Source organism: Platichthys flesus, chromosome 23 (genome assembly GCF_949316205.1).
Source record: "Platichthys flesus chromosome 23, fPlaFle2.1, whole genome shotgun sequence".
In the NCBI taxonomy this organism is placed as follows: Eukaryota; Metazoa; Chordata; class Actinopteri; order Pleuronectiformes; family Pleuronectidae; genus Platichthys; species Platichthys flesus.
Genome location: NC_084967.1, coordinates 9,553,209 through 9,568,447, shown reverse-complemented (window position 1 = coordinate 9,568,447; position 15,239 = coordinate 9,553,209). Strand labels below are relative to the sequence as shown.

General features: G+C 42.1%; 1 protein-coding gene across 1 annotated transcript in view; it reads left to right on the top strand.

The window, feature by feature from the left end:
* Positions 1–203: 203 nt before the first annotated feature.
* Positions 204–15,239, top strand: part of gsap (gamma-secretase activating protein) — a 36,699-nt gene continuing 21,663 nt past the window's right edge. The window contains exons 1-12 of the mRNA XM_062382861.1: positions 204–584; positions 1,313–1,383; positions 10,457–10,513; positions 11,252–11,321; positions 11,672–11,719; positions 11,847–11,935; positions 12,371–12,440; positions 13,172–13,221; positions 13,560–13,670; positions 14,186–14,242; positions 14,380–14,426; positions 14,586–14,671. Of these exons, the coding sequence (XP_062238845.1) occupies positions 497–584; positions 1,313–1,383; positions 10,457–10,513; positions 11,252–11,321; positions 11,672–11,719; positions 11,847–11,935; positions 12,371–12,440; positions 13,172–13,221; positions 13,560–13,670; positions 14,186–14,242; positions 14,380–14,426; positions 14,586–14,671 (844 nt within the window). The 5' untranslated portion in view covers positions 204–496. The remainder of the gene's footprint in view (positions 585–1,312; positions 1,384–10,456; positions 10,514–11,251; positions 11,322–11,671; positions 11,720–11,846; positions 11,936–12,370; positions 12,441–13,171; positions 13,222–13,559; positions 13,671–14,185; positions 14,243–14,379; positions 14,427–14,585; positions 14,672–15,239) is intronic.

Below are 15,239 nucleotides of genomic sequence, written 5' to 3'. Positions count from 1 at the left end.
ATAGATATTAAAGTATTATTGCAAATTAGATCATTGAGTCTGGTGTATATATCAATTACTTATTAGTATTGATTAATGGTTCTGTCAACCAACTGCACATGTTACAATTTATATATAAGAGCCATAACATGTAGGTGTGAAGTGCCTGACGGAGCCTGGATGGTGGCAGCGGGGTGGTGAGAGATTCCAAGCCGCTGGAGTCACGCTCTCCTCGGCCAGTGGCAGCGACTCTCCTCGGGCTGGGTGTGCGGAGGGAGGAGCTTCCTTTAAGGTTTTGCCAGGCAATGCAACATGTAACTAAAAGCAGGCTAGTTATAGTTGTGAAGAGGAAGAAGTGGACATTGGATCACAGTGAGTTTACCTGCTGCTGCTTGTCCTCCTCATGCTGCTGACGGGACTTTCGCTCACATGACTCCGCGGAGGAAGTTGTTGCTCGAACCAGCCGGTGTGTCAGTGCGAGGAGCCCGGGGGAGCAGGTGGACTGGACGGGGGAGCGATGCTGCAGCTGACGCGTCGGTTCGACCTGCACCGGGATGTGGAGCTCGATCTCCGCAGGAAGGAGGCGTCTGTCTGCCGGGTGACAGGTAAGGCTGTCATTAGCAACTAGCTAACGGCGCTAGCTTAAAACCAACCTGTACCCAAACAACTTCAAAAGTGTTTTTTTAATGAATTCAATGTGAGTTTACAATTTATTATCCACTCGTGTTTCTATTCAAGCTCTAATTTACTGTTGTGATTATTGAAAAAACATAATAATCCGCGTGGGAATCAAAAGCTAAAGTAGCTTCAAGGAAAATATGGATTTATGGAGGAGTTACAGGTGTTTACGTGGTCAGCACTAGGTGGCGCTGTTCACCTTTCACACCCTTGTTCTACAAATGAGTCAAACATTCACATTCTCCTGCAGCAGCTTCACTAATCTCATGGAGTCAAAGCAGTTTATACAATACTGTCATTCACCTGTAATCATAATGTGTGTGTGTGTGTGTGTGTGTGGGGGTAAGTGTTTGTGTGTGTGTGTGATTATTTATTGTTATCATTATTATTAATATTGCCTTCAAGTTTTTTGGGCGATAGATCACTAACTGATGACTAGCTGTGATTTTCCTTGACCTCTTAACTGTTAAGAAGAAAAATAAATTTGTTTATATATGTGTTAAAAACCAACTATTAATAGTTAATAAAGTATTTATTACTTGTTTAATTACTTTTTTACACACACAATACATGTGGGGATGTAATAATAATACATGGAGAACTCCTTTAGGGTTTGAAATGTATTCAGATGAAGTTCTTATGATGCTGTGTGCAGAATACTCTGACGCAGTGGATCCTTGCATCCTGAACATTGAGAGTGATGGAGGCATCCTTTACTCTTGGAAGGTAAGTCCACAATGAAGGCACGGCTTGTTAGGAGTTTCCTGCACTGCATATAAGTGTGTGTGATTACCCTAATCCATATTAATTCAGTGCGCCAGCTGGATTACAAGCTCCTTTTCACTGTCTCTTCATTTCACTATTTACATGAAAGAGGCACTTATCGTGCACAGTGTAAACATCATGTTTGTTGTTACCTCCACCAAGGATGTTAGGTTTTCGCCCCTGCGTTTGTTTGTTTGTTTGAAAGCAAGATTACACAAAAACTACCAAACAGATTACCATGAATCTTGGCAGAAGGATGCAGTAGAGTTAAGGGATGAGCATTTTACTGTCTTCGCCAGGCAGGCAGGCAGGCAAGATATAATATAAATGAAGATATTGCTCTCACTGTGCATGTTCAAGCAGCAAGCATACAGCTCTCTAATGCAGGGGTGTCGCCCCCCACCCCGACTGATCAGCTCCAAAAGTCAATCATCTAACGAAAAACCCAGAGTGATGTTCATTTCAATCCGGGTGAAAATTTGGTTTGTTTAAAAAATTAACAAATCACTTATTGGTAACGAAACAACGCAACAAGGCCCAATACAACTATCTTCCTGCTGAAAGCTTCACAGTTTTGGAGATTTGGTCAAAGACTAGAATGTAGCATGTGTTTCTTGGGGGAAGGTTTGGTTTCGAAACTCAAGTGTGTTACACTCGAGAAATGCGAGGACCCAAATTCCGACTTCTCCCCGCAAGTCTTTATTGTGACAGATGGGCAGTGGTATCCAAAAGAAACACACAGGCAACGATTTAGCTTTGTAACACACACAAGGAATCATGGAGAGGAAAACGCTGGAACACTGATAAGACAAACTGAATGAAGTTATTCCAAAGCAATATCCCTTGAATTTGGATATAATGAGTGTAACATGCTCTGAATGTGTCTCCTATAGTAAGAAATAATCAAATATTCAAATGTTTTTTTTTTCACCAATCCTTTTCAAAACCCCAAAAATATTCTATATTCCCTTATACCTTCGTCATCGTCTTTTATTTAGGTATTTTTAGAAACCTCTGGATCCTCAGAAGAATTTTCAATTAAAGTTCTGTGTGTTGAACCGCGTTTCTCTGCACAAGATCAATTTTTAATGATGGACCCGCCGAAGAGTCTGTGGGTTTAGGAGGTTAAAGACAGTGTGCAGCCTGCAAAGATAAAATAATCTCTTTTTCTTAAGTGCAAGGTTTACAATTTCATGCATGCCTGGCTGTGGGCCGGGGTTTCGGAAGAGAAGAGACTCGCTTTTATTTTAAAGTCCCCTGAACTGAGCACTTTTTTGGGGGGGGGTAAATTTTTGGGGGGGGTAAATTGCCGGATTTGAAGTGAACAAGGTCAGGATTACGTGCAGGGTTGGCCAAGGTAATGGACAGCCAAATCCCTATCGCGCCGGTGCTTGGCTGTTCACACCGGACACTGAAGCGACGCTGAACCGCCGGGCAGCGCTAATAATATCACCCGTTGATCCAGTAGATTAAAAGCATATACTTACTTGTTGCTCCAACATTAAGCAACAGCGTCCCAACATGTGTCTTTCTTGGTGTTGTCTTTATAAAACATGTTCTAAGGATCATACAACTCACTGTACTTCTCCACTTCAATTATTAATTTAATGTCATCCATGTTGAAGAACTTCGCTGTTTGCTCCGTTAAATGTCGGGTGTCGAGGGTAAATTACGTATTCTCCACTCAAGCCTATGTGGAGAATACGTAGGCCCCCCCCCCCCTCTCTTTTTATCTGTATCCCTGCTCGTGTGGCTATAGTGGATGGGCAGAGGGGGACATTTAATAATGTCATTGGTCAAATTAAAACTCCAGGACAACAGAAGGGGACTTCAAACACACCGCACAAAGTTTTAACATGGGAGTGGATGGGAGCCAGCTGTAATTTAAGGCTTGGCGCTGTGCTGAAGCGTCGCTTCGGCATCGCTTCAGCGCCCTGTGTGAACCCGGCGTTAGTAAATAACTCACAATGCGTTGCTTAACATACGTCACATACTACGTTGCCCTGATTGGTTGTAGGTCTATCCAATTGAGCGAAGAGGAATTTTATTTCCTGGTCAGTTGAAACACGCCCCATAATCACAGCCCAATGGAGCGGTCTCAGACTCACATTCTGACTAGAATTGTGAGTCTGACAACGTCAGGCTACTTATTTCGGTTAATTTGTGTAGAAAGTGCGAGTCTTGATTTCCGTGCCGGAGTTTTTTGCGTCGAATCTGCTATCGGGGGCAGTTAGGAGACAAGGATCACAAGCAGCAAGGATGGTGAGAAATCTGAGGATAGAGATAAGATGGAGATACAAGTCCCGTCTCCTTTCAGTCCTCATGGGGTATGACTCAAAAACAAGATGGACAAACAATATCTGTAGTTTACAGCCGCCATCGTAGTTACTGTCACCTCCCCCAGTCTGTCCCCCACCAGCCCCAAACCACCCCGAAACTCGAGACCAGCCAGGTGAGATGACAGCTCACCAAAACCAGGATGAATAAGACTAGAGGTCCGGACAACAAGGTGTGTGTGGAGCAGCTGTCAAGTGTGTTTATAGCTGTCAGGTGTGTTTATACATCTACACAACCTCTCGCTGAGGATGCCCAGGATCTGGAAGACATCTCGCATCGTCCCTGTGCCCAAGACGGAGCGTCCCAGTGCTGCAGACGTCTTGGGCCCGGTGTTTTTAATGTCACCTTTAAGAGGATCGTCCCCCCCGCACCTCGGGCCCAAAGAATGGACAAATTGCACATGAACACAACTCTCATCCCAGCTCCATATTGCCTTTTTATTTTTTTAAAATAGCCTTGTGTATATATATAATTATCCCTACTTTTGTTTATATTTCTATATTTACTCATATTTTTGTCTCACTATATTTTCCACTTGAGCTGCTACTTTCTTTATTAACATCCACCTGCAGAGATGGAGAGTCCCTGTTCTCCACCATTTTAGACCTGTGCATGCACGAGTTCCAAACCCACTAAGAGAAGTGAACTGAACATCTAGTATTCATTCTATCATCATCAAGGCAGAACATTAATTCCAGCACTCTATTACAGACAAATAAATATACTGGTGCTATAGTGAGCAGCTTTAAGTAGCACTCTATATCTCCACTCAGATTTCCATGGCTGTGCCCAAACAAAGGTCAACAAAAATTCTTCAAGTTTATGTTTCCTTGAAAAACAAACAAAATCGGTATAAATAAAAATTTAAAACGCTATCTATATCTATGTAGATATAGATATAGATATCAGTGTCTGTATATTTGTATTTGCATGTGTGTATTTAATGTAGGGATATGTGTAAACGTAATCAATGTAAAAAAATCTATACCCACAAACATATAATAGAAGAGAATAAAATGTGATATATATAGAGTCTGACATTTGCATACCTGGAAAACCAAGAGAACCAAACTGGTGGTGCATGCACCGGCCTAAACTGTGGTTCCATGACTCTTGCATGTGAACATCTGGAACCGTTCTCCGGCTCTGCAGGAGGACGTATCTAAGACACTTTCTTGTGCTGCTGTGTCATTTGTGAATTTCCTCTACAGAGGATAAATTCAGGTACACTTTATATTACCTTATCTTAAATACATCAACATGAGCAAGACATTTTGTTTTTTATCGTTTTATTTGGTGCGATACTTTCATTGTGAGGACATTATTGTTTTTTATGATGGTTTGAAAACAAATTGTAAATCCCTCCATTAACCTTGACAGTCCTCACAGAAGGTGAAGAAGGTAAAGTCAGCTCAGTTGCTGCAGGATGTTGGCGCAGCTGACTTCTTCTGCCTCCTTCACAACCACACAATGTTGCAGTCTCCTTGGGTTAGGGATCAGGGAGACCATTGGAGAGTGAGCTCAGTTCTGGAAAACATAAGGTTTATAGCATTGGAAGACCTCATCACAAGTAACCCTGAACTTCTCCAGCTCTTCTTGGAGATCGTTCTTTTTCTTCATCTCCTCCTGGAGCTCGGTTTTCAACTCCTTCATGTTGGTTGCATGACTTTGGCAGACCTCGTGATAAGAAGCTTTGAGTTTCTCCAGCTCTTCTTGGAGATCGTTCTTCTTCTCCTCCTGGAGCTCGGTGTTGAGCGTCTCCTGATAGGTTGCATAACTATGGCAGACCTCGTGACAAGAATCGGCGAGATTCTCCAGCTCTTCTTGGAGAAAGCTCTTCATCATCTTCTCCTCCTGGAGCTCACTGTTGACCTCCTCCTGGTTGGTTGTATGAATTTCGTAAACCTCGTGAAAAGAAGCTTCAAGCTTCTCCAGCTCTTCCTGGAAATCGTTATTTTTCTTCTTCTCCTCCTTGAGCTCGGTTTTCAACTTCTCCTGATTGGTTGCATGACTGTGGCAGACCTCGTGATGAGAAGCTTTGAGCTTCTCCAGCTCTTCCTGGAAATCGTTATTTTTCTTCTTCTCCTCCTTGAGCTCGATTTTCAACTTCTCCTGATTGGTTGCATGACTTAGGCAGACCTTGTGATGAGAAGCTTTGAGCTTCTCCAGCTCTTCTTGGAGATCGTTCTTCATCTTCTTCTCGTCCTGGAGCTCAGTGTTGAACTTCTCCTGATTGGTTGCATTACTATTGCAAACCTTGTGACGATAAGAGACGAGACTCTCCAACTCTTCTTGGAAAGAGCTCTTCATCCTCTTCTCGTCCTGGAGCTCACTGTTGACCTCCTCTGGGTTGGTTGTATGACTTTCGTAGACCTCGTGAAAAGAAGCTTCAAGATTCTCCAGCTCTTCCTGGAAATCGTTATACTTCTTCTTCTCCTCCTGGAGCTTGGTTTTCAACTTCTCCAGGTTGGTTGTTTGACTTTGACAGACCTCGTTATAAGAAGCTTTGAGGTTCTCCAGCTCTTTTTGGACAATGTTCTTTTTCATCTTCTCCTCTTGGAGATCGCTGTTGAACACCTCCTGGTTGTTTGCATGACTTTGACAGACCTCGTGATGAGAAGTTTTGAGCGCCTCCAGCTCTTCTTGGAGATTGTTGTTCTTCTTCTTTTCCTCTTTGAGCTCGGTTTTCAACTTCTCCTTGTTGTTTGCATGTCTTTGACAGACCTTGTGATAAGAAGCTTTGAGCCTCTCCAACTGTTCTTGGATAGTGCTCTTCTTCTTCTTCTCCTCCTTGAGCTCACTGTTGAACTTCTCCTCGTTGTTTGCATGTCTTTGACAGACCTCATGATAAGAAGCTTTGAGCTTCTCAAGCTCTTCTTGGAGATTGTTCTTCATCCTCTTCTCCTCCTGGAGCTCACTGTTGAACTTCTCCTGGTTGGTTGTATGATGTTGGTAGACCTCATGAAAAGAAGCTTCTAGCTTCTCCAGCTCTTCTATGAGATCGTTCTTCTTCTTCTTCTCCTCCTGGAGCTCGGTTTTCAACTTCTCCAGGTTGGTTGTATGACTTTGACAGACCTTGTGATGAGAAGCTTTGAGATCCTCCAACTCTTCTTGGAGATGGTTATTTTTAGTCTTCTCCTCCTGGAACTCAGTGTTGAACTTCTCCTGGTTCATGATGTATGCCACCTTCAGCTCCTCGTAATCTTTCTGAAGATCTTTCATGTTCTTCCTCTGGATGGTGTTATTTACCTGAGAGGCAATCTTTGTGGCGCTGAGTGCTTCTGGATTGCTGTACTTTTGTAACAGCTCCAGCTCTTGTCCTGTTTTCTTTTCTCGGTTCATGGACATTTCCTTCAGCTTTTTTTGTTGAAACAGCTCTCGTTTGAGCTCCTCCAACTCTTGGCCCAGTTGGATCCTCCAGTTGTACTCTGTTCTGAGGTTTGCATTCTCCTTGGCCAGCAGGTCTATGAGGTAGCTTATCTGACCAGACATACAATAAGAGTTCTGCAGAATCGTTGCTGGGTCTTGAATAGTCGCCACGTTTTGGTGAAAAAAGCCGTTCATGACTGGTTATAATCTATTAGCTTGAAATAGAAAGTTATAATTATACTGGACAGATTTCTGATTAAGTAGAAGTTTATCCCTTTCGTCTTATTTTGCTATGAAGGACCCATCAATGGAACCTTTTAGATCAAGGGCATGAGCCTTCAATATATAGAACATTGAATGTATCTTTAATCTGTTTGTGATCTTAGTGAGTCCTTTTACTTTACATGTATTTTTGGGTCTTTTTATAACCTTTATTGATTTTTTTATAGGACATAGGCTTAGTTGTGAAAAGGGAAGGAGAGAGAAGTGGGGAGGACGTGCATAAATGGCCGCGGGTTGGAGTCTAAAGGGCGTCTGCGGGTTGAAGGCGCCGGGACATTCCATTTTTTCCTTGATTTCTTTATTTTTACATGTTTCCTTTCACTAGTCATATTTCATCACAAAATGCATAAATCTAGATTAATAATCATGGATTCCACCAGTCCCCTAAATGTTTTATTATTCTCATCAAGAGCCATGAATAACTCTCTGTGAAATCAGTGAAAATGTAAAATAAATCTTTTGTCTCACATTGTTTAAGACAATGAAATAAAACTGTGAATCCACAATTACCGCTGGTTGGAAAAGTCTTAAATATGCAAAAATGTTACATACAAAGTCTTATTTATATTTAGCTATCTATTCTAATGTTCATATATATATTTGCCAATATATTGGTATATTGAATTTTTACTCCCCACTATCAACATTGCCATCTACACCACGAGTCCACACAGGACGGGCTCTCAGGTTTTAGTTTTTGCGGACAGAGCTGGTAAATGAGTCGGTTCGGGTCTTAACCTAAACCTAAATCTAGCCCTAACCTTAAAACCAAATCTTAACCTTCAAACAGTCCTTTGAATTTGTGAGGAACAGACAAAATGTCCTCATAATTATGGTATTGGACCAAAATTTGGCCTCATAACTATAGATAGAAATGCACACGTTTTTTCAAAATGATGAATCTGACCCGGGACAAACGAGAGCCCTTTAAATTTCTACGATGGAGGAGGCAGAGCGAGATTTGAGGCTCCATCATATCTCTGTTTTTCAAATAATCTGTTTTCTCAATTCTTTAGACAATAATTAATTGACAGAAAAACCCGGGGCCGAGACCAGGCAATTTCCAGTCTGTTGCGGTCGGTAAAGGATAAACGCTTCACTTCCTGTAGCCAGTAGGTGGCGCTGTGGTTTTAAGCTGCGGCTGTGAGCATTCACAAATGAAATGGAGGATGTAGCTCCAGGAGATGAAATCAGAGGCTGAGCACGTTAATGGATTGTGAGGCACAGTTGCATAGAATTCGATTATTTGTGTGTTTAATGCCGAGGACACATACGATGAGCTAATATGTTTTTGGTCTGATTAATTAAAAAAAATGAGGCACTGTCTCACACACACACACACACAGGTAGCACTTAAGAGTTCTGGGTTTTATGTAGTTTTTAACGCTGCCAGGTGGTTTATGATTAACTTGAAATTTGGATGATGAGCGTTTTAGTGGAAACTCTATTAAAATGTCCTCTCATTTATTTGACAGATGAAACCCGCCTCCATGCGGACTCTTAATGTGAAGAGTGTTCACCGCTGCTGCGAATGTCGTTTATCTATCTTTTATTGTGTGAATATCACTCTGAAGTGTTACTTTGATATTTGTAAACGACTTCAAACTTCTCCTGATGCGTTGACCTCGAGTTTCCAGAATGGACTAACCGGAGACGACACAGTGAATCTCAGCTGCTCTTTGATCTGCTCGTCCTCTCAGAGTCATCATCACAAACAGATCAAAGCCTGTTGTTTACTTTACTCTGTTGTTTACTTTAGTCTGTTGTTTACTTTGGGGCTCCATATTGAAACATAGAGCTGTTCAGGCTTGGACTCTAATCAGGAGACAGAAGTTTGGTAGTGATAGGACAATGCAGAGTGGAGTTATAACAACATCGTCTCCTTTGGCGAAGGACCATCCTTCGCCACACATCAATGTTTACACGGTTTGAGGAAATGTCACAATTCTGACCTTGATCCAATGACTTGACTGAGCTCCTTTGAGCTGTATATCGTAAAGCAGCCAGGAGCAGTTCATCAAAGTATAAAACATGTCACTTCCTGTAATCACCAGGGGGCGCTTTGTTTATAAGTCATAATTTCTGTGTAGATGTCATCAGGCCGGGACACTTGTCTTACATGTCTAGTTTGGACTTGATTTGGCCGTGGGGGTCCGAGATACAGAACCTCGTGTTTTGAAGGCGTTTCATCAAACTTTGACGCCACGCCACTGTCACACGGTGTGATGACAAATAGATCTTTAAATAAATTTTTATCTCCATCTTGTTGGGATGACACTCATCTTAATTTGAAGTTGATATGATGAAAGCCCTGGGACAAGTATGTCAAAGTAAAAATGGTGAAAATGGTCAAGATGGCCACTATATGGAAAATGGCCGGCTCCCATGGTGTTTTTCATAATGCCCTTTGAGACTTTTATTTCTGACTGGTCGCGATACACCTGTGTTCCACTTTTGGTGAAGATCGGTCAAAGGGAAACCTAGAGGCTATTTCCAGGGGGCGCTGTTGAGCCATTTTTCCACACCCAATTCAAATTACTCCAGAATACAAAAATATCCATAGACCTTGAATTTCCTTTTTGAGCATTTCTAGAAAAATCTTTAAATTTCAATGGGGCCTCCCACCGTTCGGTGCTCGGGCCCTAATCAGAATATTTCAGTTTATCATCCTCTGTTCTTATTTCGTAGCCTGGATGCCAGACGAACTTAGCCCTGCCCACAACATTTGAGGTCGGGAAGTTCGGTCTGGAGTCGCTCCGTTGGGGAGAGGTTATGCCCGACCGGGCCAATCAGATTGTCAGGGTGGGCTTTATAGATGATGGACAGATGATCAACGGTAACGTAATCAACCACGTCATCAGAGTGCCCTTGGGTTGAATTTGTTTTCAACAAACATGCCTGCCGCTGGAGAGCTGAGACGTGTAGATGCTGCCATTGAGTCTGTTTTAGAAGACATCGACAGCGCATTCATTTTGAAAGAGGAACAGAGAACGTGGAGGCGACTCATGACTTAAATAGAAGACTCTCTTCTCTTGTGTTCGGACAGGGATCAACGGGGACCACCAGGATTGGGAAGTACGACTCTGACACTAAACAGAACAAGGTATTGTATGTATGGATATGTGTGTGCGTGTGTGTGTGTGTGTGTGTTTGTGTGTGTGTGTGTGTGTGTGTGTGTGTGTCTGTGTGTCTGTGTGTGTGTATGTGTTTGGCCATTCACAACCTCAATTTTAGGACTAGTCAACTACCCAAAAGTAGTCGACTAATCATAGGAGACCTATATTCTTTCAGAGTCTTATCGATGTGTGTCAGAAAGATGTTTCGTGGTCTTGGATTGCACGATTGGATAATTCTTCCAACTGTTGTCCACGCTATTGACGCTTCTCCACGCTGACTTTGCTACAGCTAGCAGTAGCTGTAAGCGGTAACAGCAATTTTTTATTTCAACACTTTTGATTTTAGCCAAGCATCTAAATGTTTTTATCTGGCTTTTGCTCTTACTGCCAGCTTTAGCCCCCTAAACCACGTTATTTAGACCAGCATCTCCACTGCTTGTCAATAACAACAGCGCCCCCTGCTGCATAGATATGTGCCCGTGCACCATGCTAAACCCACTGATCAACGACTAGTCTACAATGATGCAAAGTGTCAAGTAGTCAATGGAAGCCCTATTGTGTGTGTGTGTGTGTGTGTGTGTGTGTGTGTTTGTGTTTGTGTTTGTGTGTGTGTGTGTGTGTGTGTGTTTTAGTGTGTGTATGAGTGTGTGTGTGTGTGTGTGTGCTGCTGCTGCTGTATCCCTGCACTCATTCACATGCTGCTGTGTTTTTTCTCCCCGCAACAGCTCCTCTACTCATTTGACAAGCAGGTGTGTGTCAGCAGCTGTTCCGTGAACAAGGAGGAGACGCTGCTAGGTGAGCCTCTGTAATGTACACGATAATGAATTCTCTGCAATAGACAATTGTTAACACCCCCGCGTTTCTTGGCCCGAACTCAAGTATAAGCGTCAGTGTCTGGGGAGCAGCACAGGAGCGTTTCTACAACATTACTATCCTGCACTATGGGGGACGCTGGAGACCAAGTGGAGGGACACAGTTTGAGTGTAGATTAATGACTGTGGAGGTGCCAAAGCCTTGTCTAGAAAAAAAACAAAAACTGATTTAATAGAAGCTGTTGTTGTCTCTGTGGGAAATATGTGAATATTAAGTCACGTCTCAACCTCGACTTTCATTTTTCCTTTTCTTCTTCTCTTTCTCTCTCTCAGCTGTCAGCTTGGCACAGAATACCAGAGGAGAAGAGCGCCTCAGACCAAGTAACAGCCCAGATCTCATTTCTCTCGATTTCATTTCCAGAACATAAAACCGTTTGGCTCTTTAAAAGGTGTCTTTAAATCCACTCGCAAGCGTTTTTCCATCTCGCCTTTATAACTGTGTTTGCAGTATCCAAGTGTCTCACACTCCTGATTGAGATCCATCCCATCAACAACACTAAGGTCCTCAAGGCAGTGGACTGCAGGGTCAAAGTTCAGGTAGAGAGTGTGTGTGTGTGTGTGTGCTGTCTTGGCTGCTTTCTTGCAGGTTTTACTGCAGCCACAAGCTGACATTGCAGTTATGGAGCGTCGCAGCTTACAGCGACAAAGTGCAATAGAGTATTTATTTTATAAGCTTTGCTTGAAGTGCCCTGGCCTGTAGTCACCGTTCCTTCTCTCATTCGCTTCAACATTAAAAGAGGTTACTGTCTTTAATATTGTGGCGGATCTGTGTATGTAATTTTATCAACAGAGGTAATATGAGGATCTGTATTATAAACTACTTTGGCTGTAAACTCGGAATTTCTTCACTGTTTGTGTTTGTTGCCCACAGTTTTGCCAAACCACACGTTTACAGATTCACCGAGAATGATGGTGAGTGTCGATAACCACTCAGTCAGCTGATGACTTGTGTTTCCCTGTGGCTTTCCCCAGTTCCTCCACCAGGACGCCAGCAGGAGATCAGTGCCGGAGAGTCACCTGCTGCTGCTGACGGAGGATGGATGTGAGTTTTTTGTCCTTATGCTTGTCAAGACTAAATTTTTCAAGTTTAATTCCCTCTCGGTAGAGCATATAGGAGGCAGGACATGAAGTATAACCTTTGCTCTGTGTTTTTGTTCACATCACATTGATAATGGTCAAGAAGAAGCTTCTGACTCAGCCTTAGAGTTTATTTTTGCATTGACGATAATACTGTAACCATTCGGAGGTTTCCGCACAAAATAAACGAAAGATGAGATATTTTTAGTTCTCCAGTTCCACGTCTGTCTGTTTTCATTTTCTTTGGAGGTAGGAAAAGTTCTAGAGCAACTGATCCCGACATTGGTGTTCTTACAACAACTCCTGGATTTAGATGCATGTCTGAAAGCAGCTATAGATATTTTCTTTTTCATCAAGATAAATTAATTATTCCCTGAGAAATCAACAAAACTGTTAAATAATGCCAATGTCTAATCTCGAAATCCTGAGTCCACCTCTTTGTCTGGATTCGCGCCCAAATTCAATGGGCTCTTTCTTGGCCGATATATCCCATCCTTCTGCCAAGTCTTGTGGAAATCTGTTTGGTTTCTCTTGTGTAATCTTGGTCACAAACACACATGTAAAACAACCAACATACAAACGCAGCAGGGGGGGGGGGGGGGGGGATCCTTACTTCTATTAATTCTCAGGGGATCACATCACATTGCACATTCAGGAGCTGTAGTCAGACATACTGTGATCCTCTGTGTGTTTCAGATGTTGAGCTGTACCACATTCTGCTGACCAAACAGGAGGGTTACAGAGTGGTGAGTCCACATTCACCCGCCTGCCTCCTCTTTCTCCTATTCGAAGGAGATGTCTGGATAGTTGCCTCAGCTTAACTATAAATTACATGGATATTTTGTTCATTGCTGTTGGGTTCATGCATTTTTAAGAGGCATAAATTCTTTTCAGGCGTCCGCCTATCTAAAAATTAATAAGTAAAACAGTTTGAATGTATTTACATAACCCAGTGCAAAATAGTATATCCGACCTCATTCTCAGACTATAAACTATACGCCATGTCTCGCCCTCCTGGGGGGAGCGGCGCAGTGAGAATTCAGGATAAGCAAAGCTGAGTGTGAACTTGTTTGCGTGGATACAGGTGATGGCGAATCCGGATCGTCTGGTCAGAACGGCGGAGAGGATAGTGGAGGACTTAATTTGGGTCCAGTGGGACGGACACACACAAAGACTCTACTATCTCACACACAAGGTGACAATGACACACGTTAGACTGTATATAAAGATGGAGGTCGTGTGAAGCTGAAGTGTGTCAATCGCTCCCTGGTGGCTGGCTGAACCCTGCCTCCTCCGTGGTAGTGCATGGGATGTGGAACAAACGTAAAAGGCAAAGTAAACTTATTCTCAACGATGGTTTCTGTCATGTTAGGTTTTAATTAGTTATTTGATGCCGGGGACCTGGGGTACTAGGTCATGATGACAGTTTAGACTGACTTGTGATTGATCGAGCTAGTGTGACTCCTAAAGACGTCACTAGGCCAAGATGGCCGCGTGTGTATCCAGGACATTTCTGCATAATTTCTGTATAGTGTGAAGATGTGGAGACAAGTCCTCCAGCTTCATATACAGTCTCTAAAACACAGGCAGATCTAAATGACCACACTATCATATATTCATAAATATATATACATAAACACGTTAACTCACTGAACAACTCAGATACACAAGTTGCTCATTTGACACAATCTCACATGTTGTCTTTGATAGGACAAGTTCCTGCTGCGATGTGTTCAATTCTACCCCAACCATAACTGTGAAACTGTGGTAAGTCAATGCCATGTCTTTTTATATATAATATACTTCACATATATACTTATCTTGCTGCCCTGATCACTGTGTTTCTTCTGGTGTTACTTGTTCTTTCTTAATGTTTGTGTTTGCTCTATGTCCCTGTCCAACAGATGGAGCTCCCATTAGAGTTGCCTGCTAATCCTTTCCCCACAGTCAAGTAAGGAAACAGCTACGACTCCTTAATTCCTCTACACGTCCTGTTCACTGCAACTCATTAGTTTGCTTTACACATACACATACATTTTGAGTGTACTTATTTGTGTGTTTGTGTGTGTTTGTGTGTTTGTTTGTGTGTGTGTGTGTGTGTTGCTGGCAGGTTTGTAGGCCTGGGCTTCGACCACTATCACACAGAGAGACCAGAACAGGAGCTCGTTAGCATGGAGGTGTTCACAAACAGAATAGGTAACACATCCACACACATACACACACTGCATGAATAATGGGTATCACGTATACATCCTCTCACTCGCACAGAAACAGTAGTTTTCTAGTTACTTGAGTTATTATTAGTATTTAAAACTAATGTTTTTTTATGTGTTTTTTATTTCTTTATGTAAAAACAAAAGAAAGTAAGTAATTGTCATACGTCAGAAACTGATCAGGAAATCCATCACAATGATAACATGATTGTTGGAAGTGTTTTACTACTAAATGAGGTGCTTGACACTGTTACCATTTTTCCACAAATCCAACATATTGATTATACAATACATTTACATGTTGACATTAGAACAATATATATTATCTAAAACATTAATTGCTTAAATCATAAAATCACTAGGTTAAATTGGTTCTTGCCGGCTTGTGTTTGATTAAAATCTTTCCTGATTTTGTGATTTCCAACCCTAAAATCAAAATTTCTGTAATTTCCCTCCTATCAATCATTGATGCACTTTCAAAATTGTAATGTTATATATTAAATTGTGATTCTCCATTAAAACACAACACAACCAATGCAATTTTGCAGCTA